The sequence below is a fragment of the Wasmannia auropunctata genome, unplaced genomic scaffold (genome assembly GCF_000956235.1).
Source record: "Wasmannia auropunctata unplaced genomic scaffold, wasmannia.A_1.0 LD335996.1, whole genome shotgun sequence".
In the NCBI taxonomy this organism is placed as follows: domain Eukaryota; kingdom Metazoa; phylum Arthropoda; class Insecta; order Hymenoptera; family Formicidae; genus Wasmannia; species Wasmannia auropunctata.
The window spans coordinates 2,600,923-2,617,020 of NW_012026894.1; the positions used below are offsets into that span (position 1 = coordinate 2,600,923).

General features: G+C 40.8%; 1 protein-coding gene across 1 annotated transcript; it reads left to right on the forward strand.

Moving 5' to 3' along the window:
• The first annotated feature begins 49 nt into the window (after positions 1-49).
• On the forward strand, positions 50-13,300 carry LOC105453696 (ankyrin repeat and sterile alpha motif domain-containing protein 1B-like). The gene is made up of 8 exons (XM_011695857.1): positions 50-1,059; positions 6,491-6,811; positions 7,067-7,191; positions 7,280-7,657; positions 9,586-9,900; positions 10,578-10,736; positions 10,824-10,961; positions 11,092-13,300. The coding sequence occupies exons 2-8, from the start codon at positions 6,574-6,576 to the stop codon at positions 11,701-11,703; spliced, it is 1,965 nt and encodes a 654-aa protein (XP_011694159.1). The 5' UTR covers positions 50-1,059; positions 6,491-6,573; the 3' UTR covers positions 11,704-13,300.
• The last annotated feature ends 2,798 nt before the right edge of the window (positions 13,301-16,098 follow it).

Consider the following 16,098-nt stretch of genomic DNA (forward strand, 5'->3'; position numbering starts at 1 on the left):
GTCTTTTACGCCGGCCACCACCACCGCCGCTGTGCCGTCGCGACCACCTCCTCCTCGTGGACCTAACACGTTCGAATTAGTCGTCTCGTTAACCAGACTCGTGGCGCAACGAAGAGCCCGGCGCGTACGCGTCGCTTGACCGATTTGCCGTAAAGCGACACGAAGTCACGAGCGCCCGAAAACCGTGACTTGCAGTTCCGACCGCGCGTTTGGTCTTCGACGTCTTTCCGAGAGCGCGGAATAATCGAGGAATTTTACGAACATATAAAATCGATTGTAAAATCAAGTGGAAGATCAATGCTTCTCGATATCGCCGATATACGACAATGGATTGTCATACGACCATGCCGGTCAACGACCATGAACGTCCTTGAGTAGGTCAGTCGTGTTGATTACAGTCGACCTCTGGATGAATTAAGTCATATACCTGCGCCGACATTTCCGACCTTCCGGGGGCGTTAATTCGAAGTAGAGTTCCCACGTTTATCGCAAGTGCCGGTTAAAGGGAACAACGAACTGAAACGAGATTTCTAACATGCGTTCCCAGGTGGAAGATATTGTCGACGACTCTTGGAATAATTAACTTCGAGCTCGTTCATTACCGTGAATGTCGGGCTGAATGAAGTTCCGGTTGGAATCCCGAGGAAGAGCTCGCCTGGAATTCGTCGTTCCGACGAAGTGACACGCCGCTCACGTGCTCGCGCGCGAGGTGGTGGGGAATCTATCGTGATTGCTCGCGATCGAGCAGCGCGATCGTTTTCTTCAGTGCCGTGCCGATCGATCAGACAGGTGGATCGAGGTGGATCGTGTGCGCGGGGCGTGCCGTACGATCGGTCAGAAAACTGTTGCCGGCCGGTAGTTCGTTCGTTCGTTCGTTAATCGGAGTGAGAGAACATTTCGAGGGGTGTACGTGTTCCTCGCGTGAGAAAGAGACGTGCATTGAGGTCCATTTGGAGCGAAAGAGAAAGAAGGATACAGACGACATTGAGAGACGAGGAAAGGAGAACGCACGTCGAAGAGCATCGATAGTAGGGGGATAGTGGACTTTTGCGTCCGTGGGTATGTGCCTTCTTTTATGTGTTTGTGTTTGTGCGAGTGAGTGAGTGAGTGAGTGAGTGAGAGAGAGAGAGAGAGAGTGTGTGTATGTGTGTGTGTCTATGTTCTGCCACGTGCACTCCACAGAAACATTACGTGTTCAAAGTTCCTGGCGTGCCTCGCAAAAAGCACGATACTTGTTGCTCGTTACGCTGCTTGATGTTATAATAGTTTGTCCTCGGTGATTGTGTACGTCACGAAAGGCAGCCGAAAAGAGGAGTTTAAAGGGAATTTACAAGAGTAACAAAGCTGTTTTTTTAGCTTGCACCTGTGCAAAGCTATTGTAGCGCGATAAATACATACGATATATAGAATCCAATAATGAATTATGTCATATCATATATAACAGCTGTAATATCAGCTGAAATAAATAAATATCTATTTATTTCTATAACAGCTGTAATATAATTTAAATATATTTGTTTTTATACAGCAGTATTATCGGTGCTCTTCCTAATTTAACAATTTTTCGAATTATATGTATACTCGATTTCACTACGATAAATTCTATTAAGAAATCCAAACGCATTCATTTATGCCCCGCATAAGGAAAGCGCGAGTAGATAAAAAAAAAGAGAAAGCTAGACAAAAAGTAATCCGTCTGTAATGAAACAGGTTCTTTTATTTCTTTCTTTATTTACGATCTGGAAAAGAATTTACAGCAAAAATACGTATCGAGATTGAATTTAAATTTACTGGTAAAATTAAACAAATTTAACTGTTCGCAAAACGGTTTTGCAATTTGCTCTTACAAAGAATATGATGTTGATTTGTCTCCATAAGAAACTAACGGTTTAACTTTAACAATCAATACTATGTAACAAGGGACTTTCCCGCTGAGTGTTATTCGCCCCGTTTATTTTAGACTTGCGATTCTGTTATTCTTGGGCGGCATTCTATCTTTAGTTCTGGCACACGTCTTGCCATAAGTGTTACGTTATAATCCTATAACTTGCGAGTATTAGATACACGTGATATTAAGAACAAACCCATTATGTCAAAGCAGAAATATGAGGCGTCCTAATTTTTCACTAACTGATTCATTATGCACAGTCGCCCGAAAAAGTTTCAGCCCGCGATATTTCGACGGAACAATATCGCTCTGCGTGCTCTTTCGCGTTTGAGGAAAAATATTTTGCCAGTCGCACATATAGCAAGAGTTATTGTTTCAAAATTTTGCTTTCACTACTTAATGAGTACGAATGTAAAACAATGCTGCTATGCATATAAAATTAAAAGTTGGATACGCCGCAATAATATAAATAAAGTGTAATCTCGTGTCTGCTACACACTTAAAACTATAGCAGATGAAATTTTGATCGGCCAATTACTACTCGGGCACATATTTGAGACAGTGTGTAAATATAATATTATTTCGAGTCAATATGAAATACGTAGAAATAAACAATGTTCTGGCTTTCACTTTTATTTTCAATGCCAATGTCTATAATGCCAATAATCTAACGGAAATTTGCATCTAAATACATTAAGCAGTAGATTGTTTCTTTGGATCGTCTGTTCTTGCGAAATTTCCATCCATGAATAATTGAGTACGGCGATATGAGGACGGAAATCGTCGAAGGTTTTCAGTCGAGCCCACATCACAATCGCGGGGCACATCATTCTCATTCGATTCTCGTTCGAGTTTAGCATTAGCGCTTCCTATGACGACAGCCTTTCACAAAATGATTTTGCGCGCTATACGCTCGTCTCAATGTCAACGGCAATCGAGTGCGACAACACGTTGACTGGAAAGTTCGAGTAACTAATTAGCGATTACCATGTAATCGACGGTTAACACATAGAAAACCGATACCAGCAATCGCTTGCGATGCGACACGCCTCTTGTTTGATGTAGATAACGATTATCTCTGAAAGATAATCCGCCCAGCGGGTCAGACAAAGAATCTCGGAATCCAAGATTACTGACGTTGTATATTCTAGTTACTTCATAAATAATAATTATATACGACGAAAAAAATATATTTCGCGCGAGATTTTAAATGTTCAATATTTTGAGTAAAAAGTCTTTTAAAATAATAATTAGATATATAATAATTTTTTCTAATTATTATATATATTTATAAAATAGTAATTGATGCACTATTGGCTAAAACGTAAAACATGTAACATAAATACACAACGCGAAATACACAGCACAAATAATTTCGGCTACAAGTTCATACACGAAACTTACATTGCGCATCGACGATATGCAAGGTCAGTAATTATCCGCTGCAACCGCGTTATCGCTTGCGTAAATCGTTGGTTTCACTGCAAGCCGCGATTTCACGGGAGTTGTAATTTATCCAAGAATTCATCGCACCTACAGCCAATTGGGTTTAATTGATTGTACGTGGATTTAATTCAACTAAATGGTAATACTCTGCGGTGCGTGACAATAGCGCGTATTAACGCGTTAATCATTTCTCGGCGTCTATGTAGTCTCGCAATCGAGGGAATAATAGTAATATTAGGAAGTCTTTGTTACTTAATAAGATAAATGAGCTGATGGGAGCTAATAATACTCCCGAGAATTGGATGAGGGCCGAAGTAATTTATGGATGATCGCGCGGCGCCTTATATGATCCGCAGAATTTCATCTGTGGATCAACAAGCAACGTTGAGGAACTCTTATATCCGAAGTTTGCTTTAATATGAACTAAATTTCCATCTGTATAAAAGTATTAAAAACACATGCACAAAGATACATTATTTACAAAAATATAGAATAAAATAATTTGGTAAAAACAATTTTTATTAATTGAAGCAGCTAAAATACCGCGAGAAATTAAAATCGACTCTTGAATTACCGCAATATGGAAATTAATTTGCACCGTTATACGGTTCTTTGCGGATGCTGTCCGTGACCTGTTGGTATTTATCTGCAGGCAGAACTTCGGTTTTTATAATCCTCTATCCGACGATTTGCGATGTAAGACCGAACGGGTTTATTGCGGATTTTAATAACTTTTCCGATCGATCTAATAGGTGCGCGGGTAGGAGCACCGATTTAAAATGTGTAATGGCGTATCGTTTACGAGTCTCTTAACGATCATACATTTTTAATAATCCCTAAAATCCCTCTCTTTCTTTCTAAAGATCCAGAACTCGTGCGGCACAGGCACTTATTTACGCAAGAATTATTTTGATGTTTATAGTCTATGAGATTTGTTCGCGGATTTTTCTTTTAATGGACCGCATGAAAATTTCCGTAACGAAAAGAGAGAATTAAGACAAGCAGAAGTAACGCACTTTTCTGTTACAAAGACGAGATCACAATGATTACAATTAAAACGCAATTAAGAGTCATATGAATACTAAAATATTATTAAGATATAAATTCAAAACTGACAACTAATTTCTTTAAATTATCTTATCGTTAAACTTATAATTTGTTTATTATAAAATTGTATAACATAATAGTGACACTGAATCATTACATTTATATTTATGGTGTTAAATAGTTCAAGAATAAATTTTAAAATTTTCTAAGTTCTTTAAGAATCTATATAAGTTTAATATGATTAATTTATTATTTAATTAATTTATTAATTAATTTGTCAAAACTGTGATTCTTTTTATATTTTTATACGAGACGTGAAGATCTATAAAAGATTTTGGTAACATAAAAACTCGAAGATGTTTGGTCGTTACACTTTATCTGCGAAGCTAAATAGACAAATCAGTTCTTTAGATGATGGTTGAAAGGGACGAGCAAACGGAGGACGGAAAAGGCGAGAATTTATGTAGTAATTTGTGTATATGACTTGAATAACTACCTACATAATATAACGTGGCTGAGGCTGGAGAGCGACGACGGTAAGCAGACGACGCCCTCCGCGATGGAGCTTTAATTAAAATTACGTACGTTTGCCTCTCGTAACGTGCACACGCGTTACTCTCTCGCCTTCTCCTCGCTTCTATTTTATATTTTTATGAGCTTTTCATTAAGAACGCGCGTGTGTCTGAGCGTGTGTGTGTGTGTGTATGTCGCTTGTGTGTGCAAAACACACGTCGTGCACAGCGTATTCTCGGAGGAGCGGAGGACGTCTTTGAAAGAGCATTCGTGGTGGCGGTGGCTTAAATTGGTCCTTTTTCTCTTCCCGTCCACCGTTACTGCCGGTGAATCCTCATTTGCGGAATTCGTATGAAGGAATTTCTATCGCGCGCTTGCGGGTCGTCGATTGTCGCGAATAACGAATCGTCCCTTGTAGGGACGCCACGACGCGAGGCCAGTAACAAGCGCCTCTTTTACGCGGGATGCGTGGGGCCGTGATAAATGAGCGAAGGACCGTAGAAAGGAACGAGAAAAGAGGGAAATTGGGAAATTATTCGCACCTGTGTGATGTGAAGGAATGCAGTTCCTGAGTGCTTGAGGGGAAATTATGAGAAGAGATCATACGTTGAATATCTTTTCACTGCGCGGAGAGAAAGTATGTGTGGTACCCGTATAAGGAAGCAAATATTTTTCCTCCCATTCAGAGAAATTTTATTATAATTTAGCAGAAATTACATCTGAATGAGCATAAAATTCAATTTTTTTATTTCTTTTTACGCTTAGAGCCTTTTTGATTGATATCATTCGTTTATCGATTTTTTTTTTACACGAAAGATAACGTATAGTAGCTCACAAAACCAAATCACAAATTCGAAATTGCTAAAGCTTCTTGTCGACATAATTGTTTAACGATCGTGATGTCACGAGACAGTCTTGATTGCCCTCCGGACTAATTCTCTTGTCGAGACAATGACACATCTACAATGAATATTCAACGTATCTGTAAATTCACTGGCTTGTGCTGCATATGCATTATGAAGACTTGGTATAGACAATGATAATTGACATGTCCGCGAGGCTTGGAAGGACTGTTGAAATCGCAGAATGCAGAACAACCAATTGACGCAAAGTTTGAAGTACGCTATAGATCAGCTCAAGATTTTCGTTGAAGTCATTGCAATAGAATACAGCATTTGCATTTGTGCAAAGATAAAAATTTCTTCTGTGTGCTGGTATTTTTAAAGTATATAAGTAACTTTAACGGATAAGTTCCTTGACAAATGAGAGAATAGCAATAATGTTCACCAAATTACTCTCTAAATTTTTTGGAGTGAAATTTCACTCTAAAGAGTGAAAATATTGCCACTCAAGTGGCCGAGTGACAGTATTTTCGCTCTTTTGGAGTGAGATTTCACTCTTTTGGAGTGAGATTCACTCTAGAAAATTTAGAGAGTAAACAAATCGCAGAAAGTAAGCGATTTTTATTTTTTTTTTGTCCGAAAGTACGACTTTTTGAAATTTGTATTTAAAAACACTGTAAATTCGAACGAACGATTATCAGAGCGTGAGGAAGAAAAGCGATTGCGAGGTAGTAATCTGTCGGCGTGCCGATAGGTTTGTTAAAGGGCTCCGTCACGGCTGAACGGCCGCGTACCTTGCGCCGCTTGCGGAACGTCTACGGTCAGACCGCATGCGGGATGGGAACCGGCGGCGACGGCGGGGGCGGAGATCGTCTCGAGGACGGCGAGGTCGCCTTACGGCTTACCGGCGACCGGGATCGCGACAGGGACGAGAAGTCTCTCAGCATAATGAGTCCCTTCGACGAGCAGGAGGAATGGGCGAAGATCTCGGAGATCATGGCGTCATTCGGAACTGGTCTTGTACGAGAGTCGGTGTTCGTCAGCGAGCTCGAGAAAGAATTCCAAACGAGGCTAGGTAATCTTATCGCCGTGTCACGCTCCGCTTTCAACGGCGAAGGCATTGATCTTGAGCGATTTCTCGATCCTAAATTCATACGTGTAGTGGCTCGCGTATTCTATCCGAGGAAATCGTCCGAAATCATTTTACTCTATTTCTCACGTAACTAAAAAAAAATTTCTTTTTAATATCACACACTTTTTAACATTTAAAACCGACGTTCTTGCCGTGACAAAAAGTTACAGAAAAATATTACTTTTTTTTATATCTTAGGTTTAAGTTCGGACAGTAGCAGTCCCGTTGTTTCTACAACTGTGGGCCAATGGCTGTCCAGCTTAGGTTTCGCGGATTACGAGTCTCTCTTTGTTAACTACGGCTACGACGATCTCGAGTTCATAGTGAGTATAGACATGTATCTTGTCGGCGTTGCGCGATTGCGATCGCGTGAGACACGCGGGGAAATCGTTTAATTGCGCGCGGTTGCAGAACGGGGTGTTGGACGAGTCGGATTTGTGCGACATGGAGATCAACAGCGAACAGGAGCGGGCTGTGATCATGGACGCGGTCGGTTTGTTGAATAAACGAGTGGAAAAGCGTAGCGGCCACGGACAATCGGTGGAGGAGTGGCTGAAGAGCATTCACATGGAAAATTATGCGGAGACATTCAGGAAGCACCTGTACACCGACATGGATCGGGTTAGACGGATCTGGGAGGTCGAGCTGGCGGCAGTCCTCGAGATCCAGAAGCCGGCGCATCGCAAACGCATTCTCGCGTCCGTGAGCGGCCCGAACAGTGCACGCGCGCAAACTCGAAACGGCACCGGAGCGAACTTGGAAGATCTGAATAAGGATCTCAACACACTGGTAAGTGGCAGATTAATTCTCTTCTACAATAGTATCGTAATGCAAAATTACTTCCTTTTGCTCTAAATGAATTTTAAAACTTTGTTTAAAATATTCCGTGCTTCTTTGAGAAAATTTATGCAATTCCTACACAAATAATTAATTGTAGGAATCAACACAAATAAAAAATTATAAAAAGTTAAGATTAAGCTTATCAATTAAAAAACAGTCGAGAAAATAGTTAAAAAGCATATATACCGAAAACAGAAAATAAACTTTCGCGCCATCGATAAATCAAGTATCAAAATCCGTTGTCTTGCGAACCGATACATTGTTAGGATCGGTGAACGAAGATAATACGTTCAACAGGGGTGTCTGACAAGAGCGCACACTTTCGCCGGGCAAGGGTAGGATGCGCAGCGTCGAGGGCGGGCGGTGATGTGGCAAGCTCGATCGCTCCGGACGCGCTTTCGCTCGATCGCGTCATAATGTAAATATCGTGGCTAATTGGAGGCTCGGTATTGTGATGCACGCGTATACATGTGTTCTCCCCGAGATGATCGTTCAAACGCCTCTCGATGCTTTTTGTTCGGATGCCTTCACCATGTCAGGCGTCGATAAGTAACATCTCGCTGCTCACCCGCATCTCTCTCTCTCTCTCTCTCTCTCTCTCTCTCTCTCTCTCTCTCTCTCTCTCTCTCTCTCTCTCTCTCTCTCTCTCTCTCTCTCTCTCTCTCTCTCTTCCCCCTCTCCGCTCGTGTCCTCTTAATTAGCTCATTAAATCCCGTAAACGTGTCCGACGACCGAATTCGTTCGGCTCGCGTCATCCCCGCGTTCGATAATCCCGACAAATTGGTCCCTTCTGCCCGTTTCAACCAGTCTCTTCCCTCCCGTGATTTTTCGCAGCTATCGAACCCGACGAACCATAGTTTGACTACGGCACTCTCGCTGGTAACGCCCGCGGATTTTCGTAGTTCCATACGCTCTCCAACATTCGAATTTCACATGTTCTCTCTCTCTCTCTCTCCCCTCCTCCCTCTTTCTCTCTCTTTCTCCATCACTCTCGCGTTTTCATTTCGCCTCCCTTTCGTTCGAGTCTTCTGCAATTTGTCGCAATAGCGATACCCGGAATTATATGCATAGGCCAGATGGAGCGAACGATTCGGGTTGTAATCCGAATTCGAGTGTCGCGCCCGCCCGACTCGAATCCAATTTGTTTGCAATAGCTGAAATGTCGCGACTATCGACGCCACATGATTCAACGTTTTGGCACAGCCGGTAAAAGGTTTCTTTCTGGTGTAACGATTTACAACACAAATGCGTTTACGAAGGTAATTACACGTTGCACAAAGTAAACTCGGGACGAATTCGACTTGGTAATATGCCGTATAAAAGTTTCGGATGGTGCAATATTTTTTTCTTTTTTTTTTTTACATTGTACATGGCCTAGCGTTTCGTTAAAGCCGGTTGGTCCAGCAGATTCTTGTCATGATAAAGCTATAAAAAAATTCTGCCAGAGAAATTGCAACCTCGGGGCAGACAGACATGGCAGTTTTCTATTCGAAATTGCACGGAAATTGGTCTGTAAGGGGGAATGTAAAAACTCAACTTTGGTATGTAATTTTTTTGTTACGATTGCACGAGAGGCGGTAAATTCGAGCGATTTTAATATTTTCCGCAAAAATAAAAAATTTGTCGAAAAATATAAATATTCTGCACTTTTAAATAACACAGTAGACGAAAATTTATTATTATCTATTATATATAGTTATTTCCTCGGTTATTTCGCAATTCAGGCACTCAAGGCACACGAGATTACGTATTCCGCGAACAAACGAATCTAAACTGTGCATCAGTCTCCGACTAAATTCGGGATCGCCGGTCGGACGATCCGTTTGGCATGCGTGGAACGGCACTCAAATCTGGTTGCTCGAATGTTATTTCCGCAGAAGACGAACATACAGCAGCTGAAGGAGGAGATACGGGAGAAATTACCGGAAGCAACGGCGGAGGGTAATGGAGGCACGTCGATAACCGGTGGCACGAATTCGGCGGCCACGGGCACATTAAGGCATCGCAAAAACAGGCCGGCGCCCCAGCCACCCCAGCGACCCAGTTCGCATAATGGGGCGATTTCGGCGCCGGAACAACTCGAGATCAGGGCTCCGTCCGAGCTGCTTTTTGGAGTGCCCTCCACCCTCAAGACGCAATGGAGGCATCAGCCGAAGGCTCTAGTCACCGGCAACGTCACGTACGTCGCTAACGTAAGTGCCTGTGTTTCTATATCATCGTATATATCTCCGAAAAAAAAAAAAAAACATTTATTTATTCTCTAAACGTAACAAGTAGCAATTATTCCCGATATCACATCGATCAATCGTTAAAATTATTTGAATGGCAAATTCTTTTCCCGTAATTATTGCATATGAGAAACAATATATCAAATTTTTTTTTATTTTTTGCTGTAAATATAATTTGATGTATAAAATTATATGGATGGTGCATGAAAAATGTTTTTTTTTTTTCAATGATATTGCTGAACTAGTATCAACGTTTTTTTAAGCAACTCTTATGTAATTTTATCTGTCTTTATAATGTTCTACTAAAACCTGTCTATTGTCTTATTCTGTTAATTATGCGTGGCGAGTAAATTATGACACTCGTTGCATCGCTTCAAGGCCGACCGTGATTACAGTTAATTCGTAGGATGCGGTAATAGGCTTCGTGCAGAAAATTGTTCTGCCTATTAATTCCATGGAATATTCCAATCCAAGAGAGAGAGAGAATCCATTTACATTCAGAATTGTATTCAGAATATTTAAATAGTAATTACAGAACTCTTGTAGATGTTCCGTGATCCATAACGCTTAAAAAACTTCGGCTAAATAATTTGTCGTCGGTTCTTAGGAAAAAAGGTCTTTTCTGTTTATAAATAATATAGTATCTGGGCTCCACCGTCGTCAAGGAATTACGCGGCACCGAGTCGACGAAAAAGTCGATACAGAAGCTGAAGAAGACCTTTCGAGAACCTAGAATCACCCCTGACATTATACTGGCGATCTCTTATCGTGGCGTTCGTTTTCTCAACACGTTAAACAATGTAAGGTTCTTTTTTGTCACAGCAAACATTTTTATACGTGCAAGACGAAAATATAGAAAGGTATGTTCTTTATGACTGACACTATAGGAGCCAATTTGCGAGCACGAGATCCGTAACATTCATTGCGCCTGCCAAGATGCTGACGATCTTACTCACTTCGCGTATATCACGAAGGACCACGCCAGTCGCACGCACTTTTGTCATGTATTTTGCGTGCCAACGATGGTAAATATTTTTTTTTCAAAGAGAACTAAGAGAACAATCGCTCAAGTTATTTTATTACGTATTAATTTCCTATGATTTCATTTTTGACGCTCGGATTTTTGACATACGAAGCTCCATCATTCCGTTACAGGATCAGGCGACGGAGGTGATTCTGACTCTGGGTCAGGCTTTCGAGGTAGCTTATCAGATGGCATTGAAGGACAAGCTCGGTGGACACGCTATTCGGTCCCAATCCGCCAATCAAATAGCAACGCTCGCTGGATCGTCAAAGTCAACGACGCCCGCCAAAATGTCCGTGTCACCCGATTCCGCGTCCGATCCCACCGGCCGAGACGCGGATCATACCGTGACTCTCAATTCCACGTGCGCGAATCCCAAGATGAAATCGAGATCGAAGTCCGTTCCCAATCCAAATCTCCATACCGTTAATCCAAATCCGACGCAGGATAGTAACTCCAATTCCAGTCCTAGCTCGACGACGACCACCGCGAACTGCAATCCCAGCTCGAATACCGCCTCGAGCCCCAGCGCGAACTCGATCACCAGCTCTAACTTGAACAGCACCACTAATCAGACCACTAAGCCCCTGGTCACCCACGGCCGTTCTCATTCCGTCAACGACATCAAGGTAAACGGTAATCAATTGAAGTTAGCACCAGCGCCGGTGGACGATATCGGTATCGGGGTAAAGGACATGAAGCCCGGTTCCAGAGCTCCGATCGCGCTCTCCGAGGAACTGTAAGCTATGTATTTCGAGCCGAAATGCATGATGATATCGCGGTACGCGATCGCGTAGCGTTCGATTTGACCGAAGTGCGTCGCCTTTGCGCCGACATGAATGACAGAGATCTCCACCAGCACCATAGAAATGACTGTCTGGTAACGATTTTCCAATCTTTCAATTTAGAAACATATTTAATGGCATTTACAGTGAACGTGGGACGGCAATATTTCGTTGTTACTCGCGAAGTTTGCATAAAGAGTTAAGCAAAGCATCATATTATATAGACATGCGTCTCTTGCGATTTTGAGATTAATACCAATTACAAAATGCGAATATTCTCTCGACCGATTAGCGGTATTAATCGGGATTACGCGATTACTATACCTAACTAATATAGTTCCTTGACGCGTAAGAAGGAACAAATGTCTTTTAGGTCTTTTTATGCGACTGCATGGATTTGTCTCTTCGCCAATGGCGTACGTATTTTCGATGAGGGGCTCACTCGTATATATACATTCACCGCCGCCGGAAGGCAGGAGGCTTTTATAGGATTCAGCTATTATGCACGGAAGGAACGATTTTGCTGAAGTCTCTAAAAATTTGGGTGAATAAATAAAGATCTGAAAATAATTTTTTTGGACCATCAAAATAATTATGTAGGAAATTCAAGTATGATGAGCACACAATGCTGCAAAAAATTTTGCAGCATAACATTTTAACGATCAATTTAAACGTTCTACATAATTATTTTGATAGTAATTATTTTCAGAGTGTATCTGGCTAATTTTTAGATACTTCAAAACCGTTCTTTCCATGTGAGATAACGAATGATATATATATTTGGCCTTGAGAACGACAGAGGTAAGTAAGAGAACGTCGTTCCTCGCCACCTTCAGATTGACACTTGACTGATTTTACAATGATGACGCTGTGATCTTGATCTTGAATGCCGTGCAAGGTGTGCCAAGATGATTGGCCAAGATGATTCATCGAGACAAGTAAGCGATCGTTCACTGCGGGCACTTCCGGCGGAACAATGAAACGCATTAGATCTTTCTTCCTTAGGACGCGTCGTTAAAGTAAGCAGTATTATTACGTCATTAACGATAATAGGAGTGAGCGTAAATATGCTCGCCGCGATATTATTTAGCGAGACGTAAAATCGCTATACGATAACGTTGGATGTGCAATTTTTAATGTGCAGCTTTAATCTGTCGCGGATAGGCTCGGCGGTTTCGATTTTCGCTTGACGTACCTACGTCGGGCGTTTATTTGTCTTGAAAATGCTATTTGTGGCATCGAACGCGTTGACATTCGCCATCGGATCACGGGAAAGGAAAGGACGCGAAGGAAAAGGTGCGACGCGCGCTAATAAGCGCACCAATGCTCAATATCGATCCCTCGTTAAACGTTAACGGCGACCAACGAATCCGTTCCCCTTTTTCCTCACCCCCCGTGCTCTCTTCGTGATTTCTCATTCCCCCGTTCCCAAGTTCCGATTTCGAGTTGCCACCGTTTCCTCGACGATTTTATTCTCCAAGACTGAGAGTCCTTATCTCGTTTTATATTTCGCGATTTTAGTATAATGTATAATATAGAAGGAAAAAAAACTAGATCGAAAGAGAATTTTAATATATTTATCCGGCGAGAACCTCGCGGACAGGAAATGCGAACGTATAGCATCGAATATCTATCGAATTTTATTTGATACTCGTACGCTACCCGTCGAGAAATTGCAGAAAACAAGAAAAAAGAAAAACACGCCACGCTCTCAAACGTGTCACGATTGATCGCAATTTAGAGCATGCACTATACATCACCTTTAATTAGGAAGAAGTATTGTCAACTGGCTCTTTCTTCTCTGTCTGTAATGTAATTAGAAGTATGACCATACAGAGAGAGAGAATCGAAGTTAATCAGTTCGCGTCCGAATCCGATATCATGGCATTATATTGATAATAACGTGCGTAACACATGGGTATCGTTCCATTTTTACTACGTACGGGCCTAAAGGACCTGGGTATAGACATCTTGCAAAACTACCTATTTAACGATATACATATATCTATATCGTACAATCGACGACGTACGTAGGAAAAGAAGAGCTACAGCGAAACGAAATTTTGTGTAGACTTTAGATACGTCCTCTTCGTATAGTTCTCTCATCTAAACCAAAGAATATAAATATAAATATGCATACCATACATGCACACGGACACAACACGCACTTATATACATATACGCGAAAAATGTTACGCGAAAGGACAGAGAATTAATAGAATTTGTCGAGAGCCATCGCGCGAGGGGAAGAAAAACCGACAAACTGCCAAAACGATACACCATCATCGCCATTCTCGAGTAGCAGTACGCACACTTTGTATCTATCATATTTACAACGTAGTTCATTATCCATTAACGATTATAAGATATCTATCAGAACAGCCATGGACATCGACGGCGAAGTTTCCTTCACCGCGAAACCGTATAACCAAGTATTCTATTCGCATTTGATGTATTCATGTTTAGAGCAGCTATGTTTAGTGAGTAGAGTATCGGTAGGGAGCATGTTCTATCGATGTGTCGACAGGTACCATTTAACAGATATATCGTGTAGAAAACGAGGAGGAGCAGGAGGTACGTATAGCACGTATATATAGAAGATAATAGTTTTCGTCACTAATGACCGCACGATAGTTTTCTTCCGCAGCGGCGGGCAAATTCCATCGATTTGCCTGCCTGCGAAATTCGTGCGACCGGAAACGCGCAAGCAATTGAAAATAGTGCCAACGTGCGAGCCGATCGTGTACAATTCTCGATTCGATCTCGCCGTTTGTCTTTCAGGGAAATACGTCGCAAAAAGCAGAGAACAATAACTTCCTCCCTTTCCCGTTTTTGGATGTAATATTTATACACTTAACGACTGACAAACGCACATTTCTCGTCAGTTACGAGAAGTAAATCATCGAGTCAGTATTAAAGTAAAAAAGTGTATTGATAGACTAATATTTAATTCGTCATCTAATACTTTGATATTACAAAACTATAAGTATATAATATAATTAATAATTAGATATATATAATTATTATATTAAATATAATAATTATACATATGTAATAATATATAATATTATATAAATAATGTTTTATATATATAATATTATATAATTGTGTAAACACATAATTGAACGGTGATTTACTCCTCATAACGTCCTTTCTTTTATATACGCGTAATTATAGCGACATATCTATCTGGAAGACAAACTCGCTGAGACACTGAAATCAATATATCGATCACTTTCGGTACCGCGGTGGATCTTTAAAAGACGTAAAATGCAAGTAGCACACAAAGATTTTTCGGACCAAGCAAGAACAAGCAAAAGCATTTTGCTCGTTATGGATTACTGTTGGGATATTAGAGACAGTGTCACGTCGCACTGCACTTCATCACGAAGGTACGGAGTTTAGCACCTTGTGCCCGTTGGTACCGATAACGGCATAAGATTTATGCTGTCAATATTATATACAATTTTTAGAATATGTGTACATATATACATTGTATATAGAAATTACACGGACCACCGCGAATCAGTTTCTTCCATTGATATATACCAAAGAGATTGTGGGTGATCTTTATCATTGTGATTTGTACATTTGACCGTAGCGTAACGATCTTTACTATGATTTGTTATTAGAAATAAAATTTCTTTTCTTTTTTAAATGATTTGTTGGTAGAAATAAAATTATAATTTATATATAAAAGTTATGTTGCGTATAACCGAATTAACGCTAGAATTTATCATTAACAGTGCCGCTACATTTTTTTTCATGCTCATTAATTTCGTATGGACGTGGTGTTGTACGTAATTACATAATCGAATGTATTTGTCGCATGCACGTCAATCCTATAAACGTGAGAATTTCGTTTGCTTTACTCCAATCAAATTTGCATAGCAAATGCGTTTTGACACGTCGTCGGTTAACTCTACAAAGGCCCTGGTAACAGTGCAATTCGCTAATATGTATTTATATTCCCTTGAATAGAGTTTTAGGTAAATAAACAGTATAAATAATCGCAAGAACGACACATTCTAAAGTTATATCATGACATCTCGTAATTTATGAACTTATTATTTCTGTATATTTTTTGTTATTATTCATTGAACGCTGGCAATAAAAAAATATGAATTTTTTGTTACATCGTTGTTATTTTGTGTATAATAAGGACGACCATTCTAAAAATGCGGATTATACAATGCGGGACTTTGACAATAGCGATTTAATTACATGCGTAAATGCGAATCGCTGTAAACTGATTCCGGTGGTAGCGTATCCGCAGTTCTTTGTATGGTAAATAGAAAAAAAAATCTGTGTACAGTTGTCGATATTACCTTCGTTCCGGCCGCGAGCGCGAAT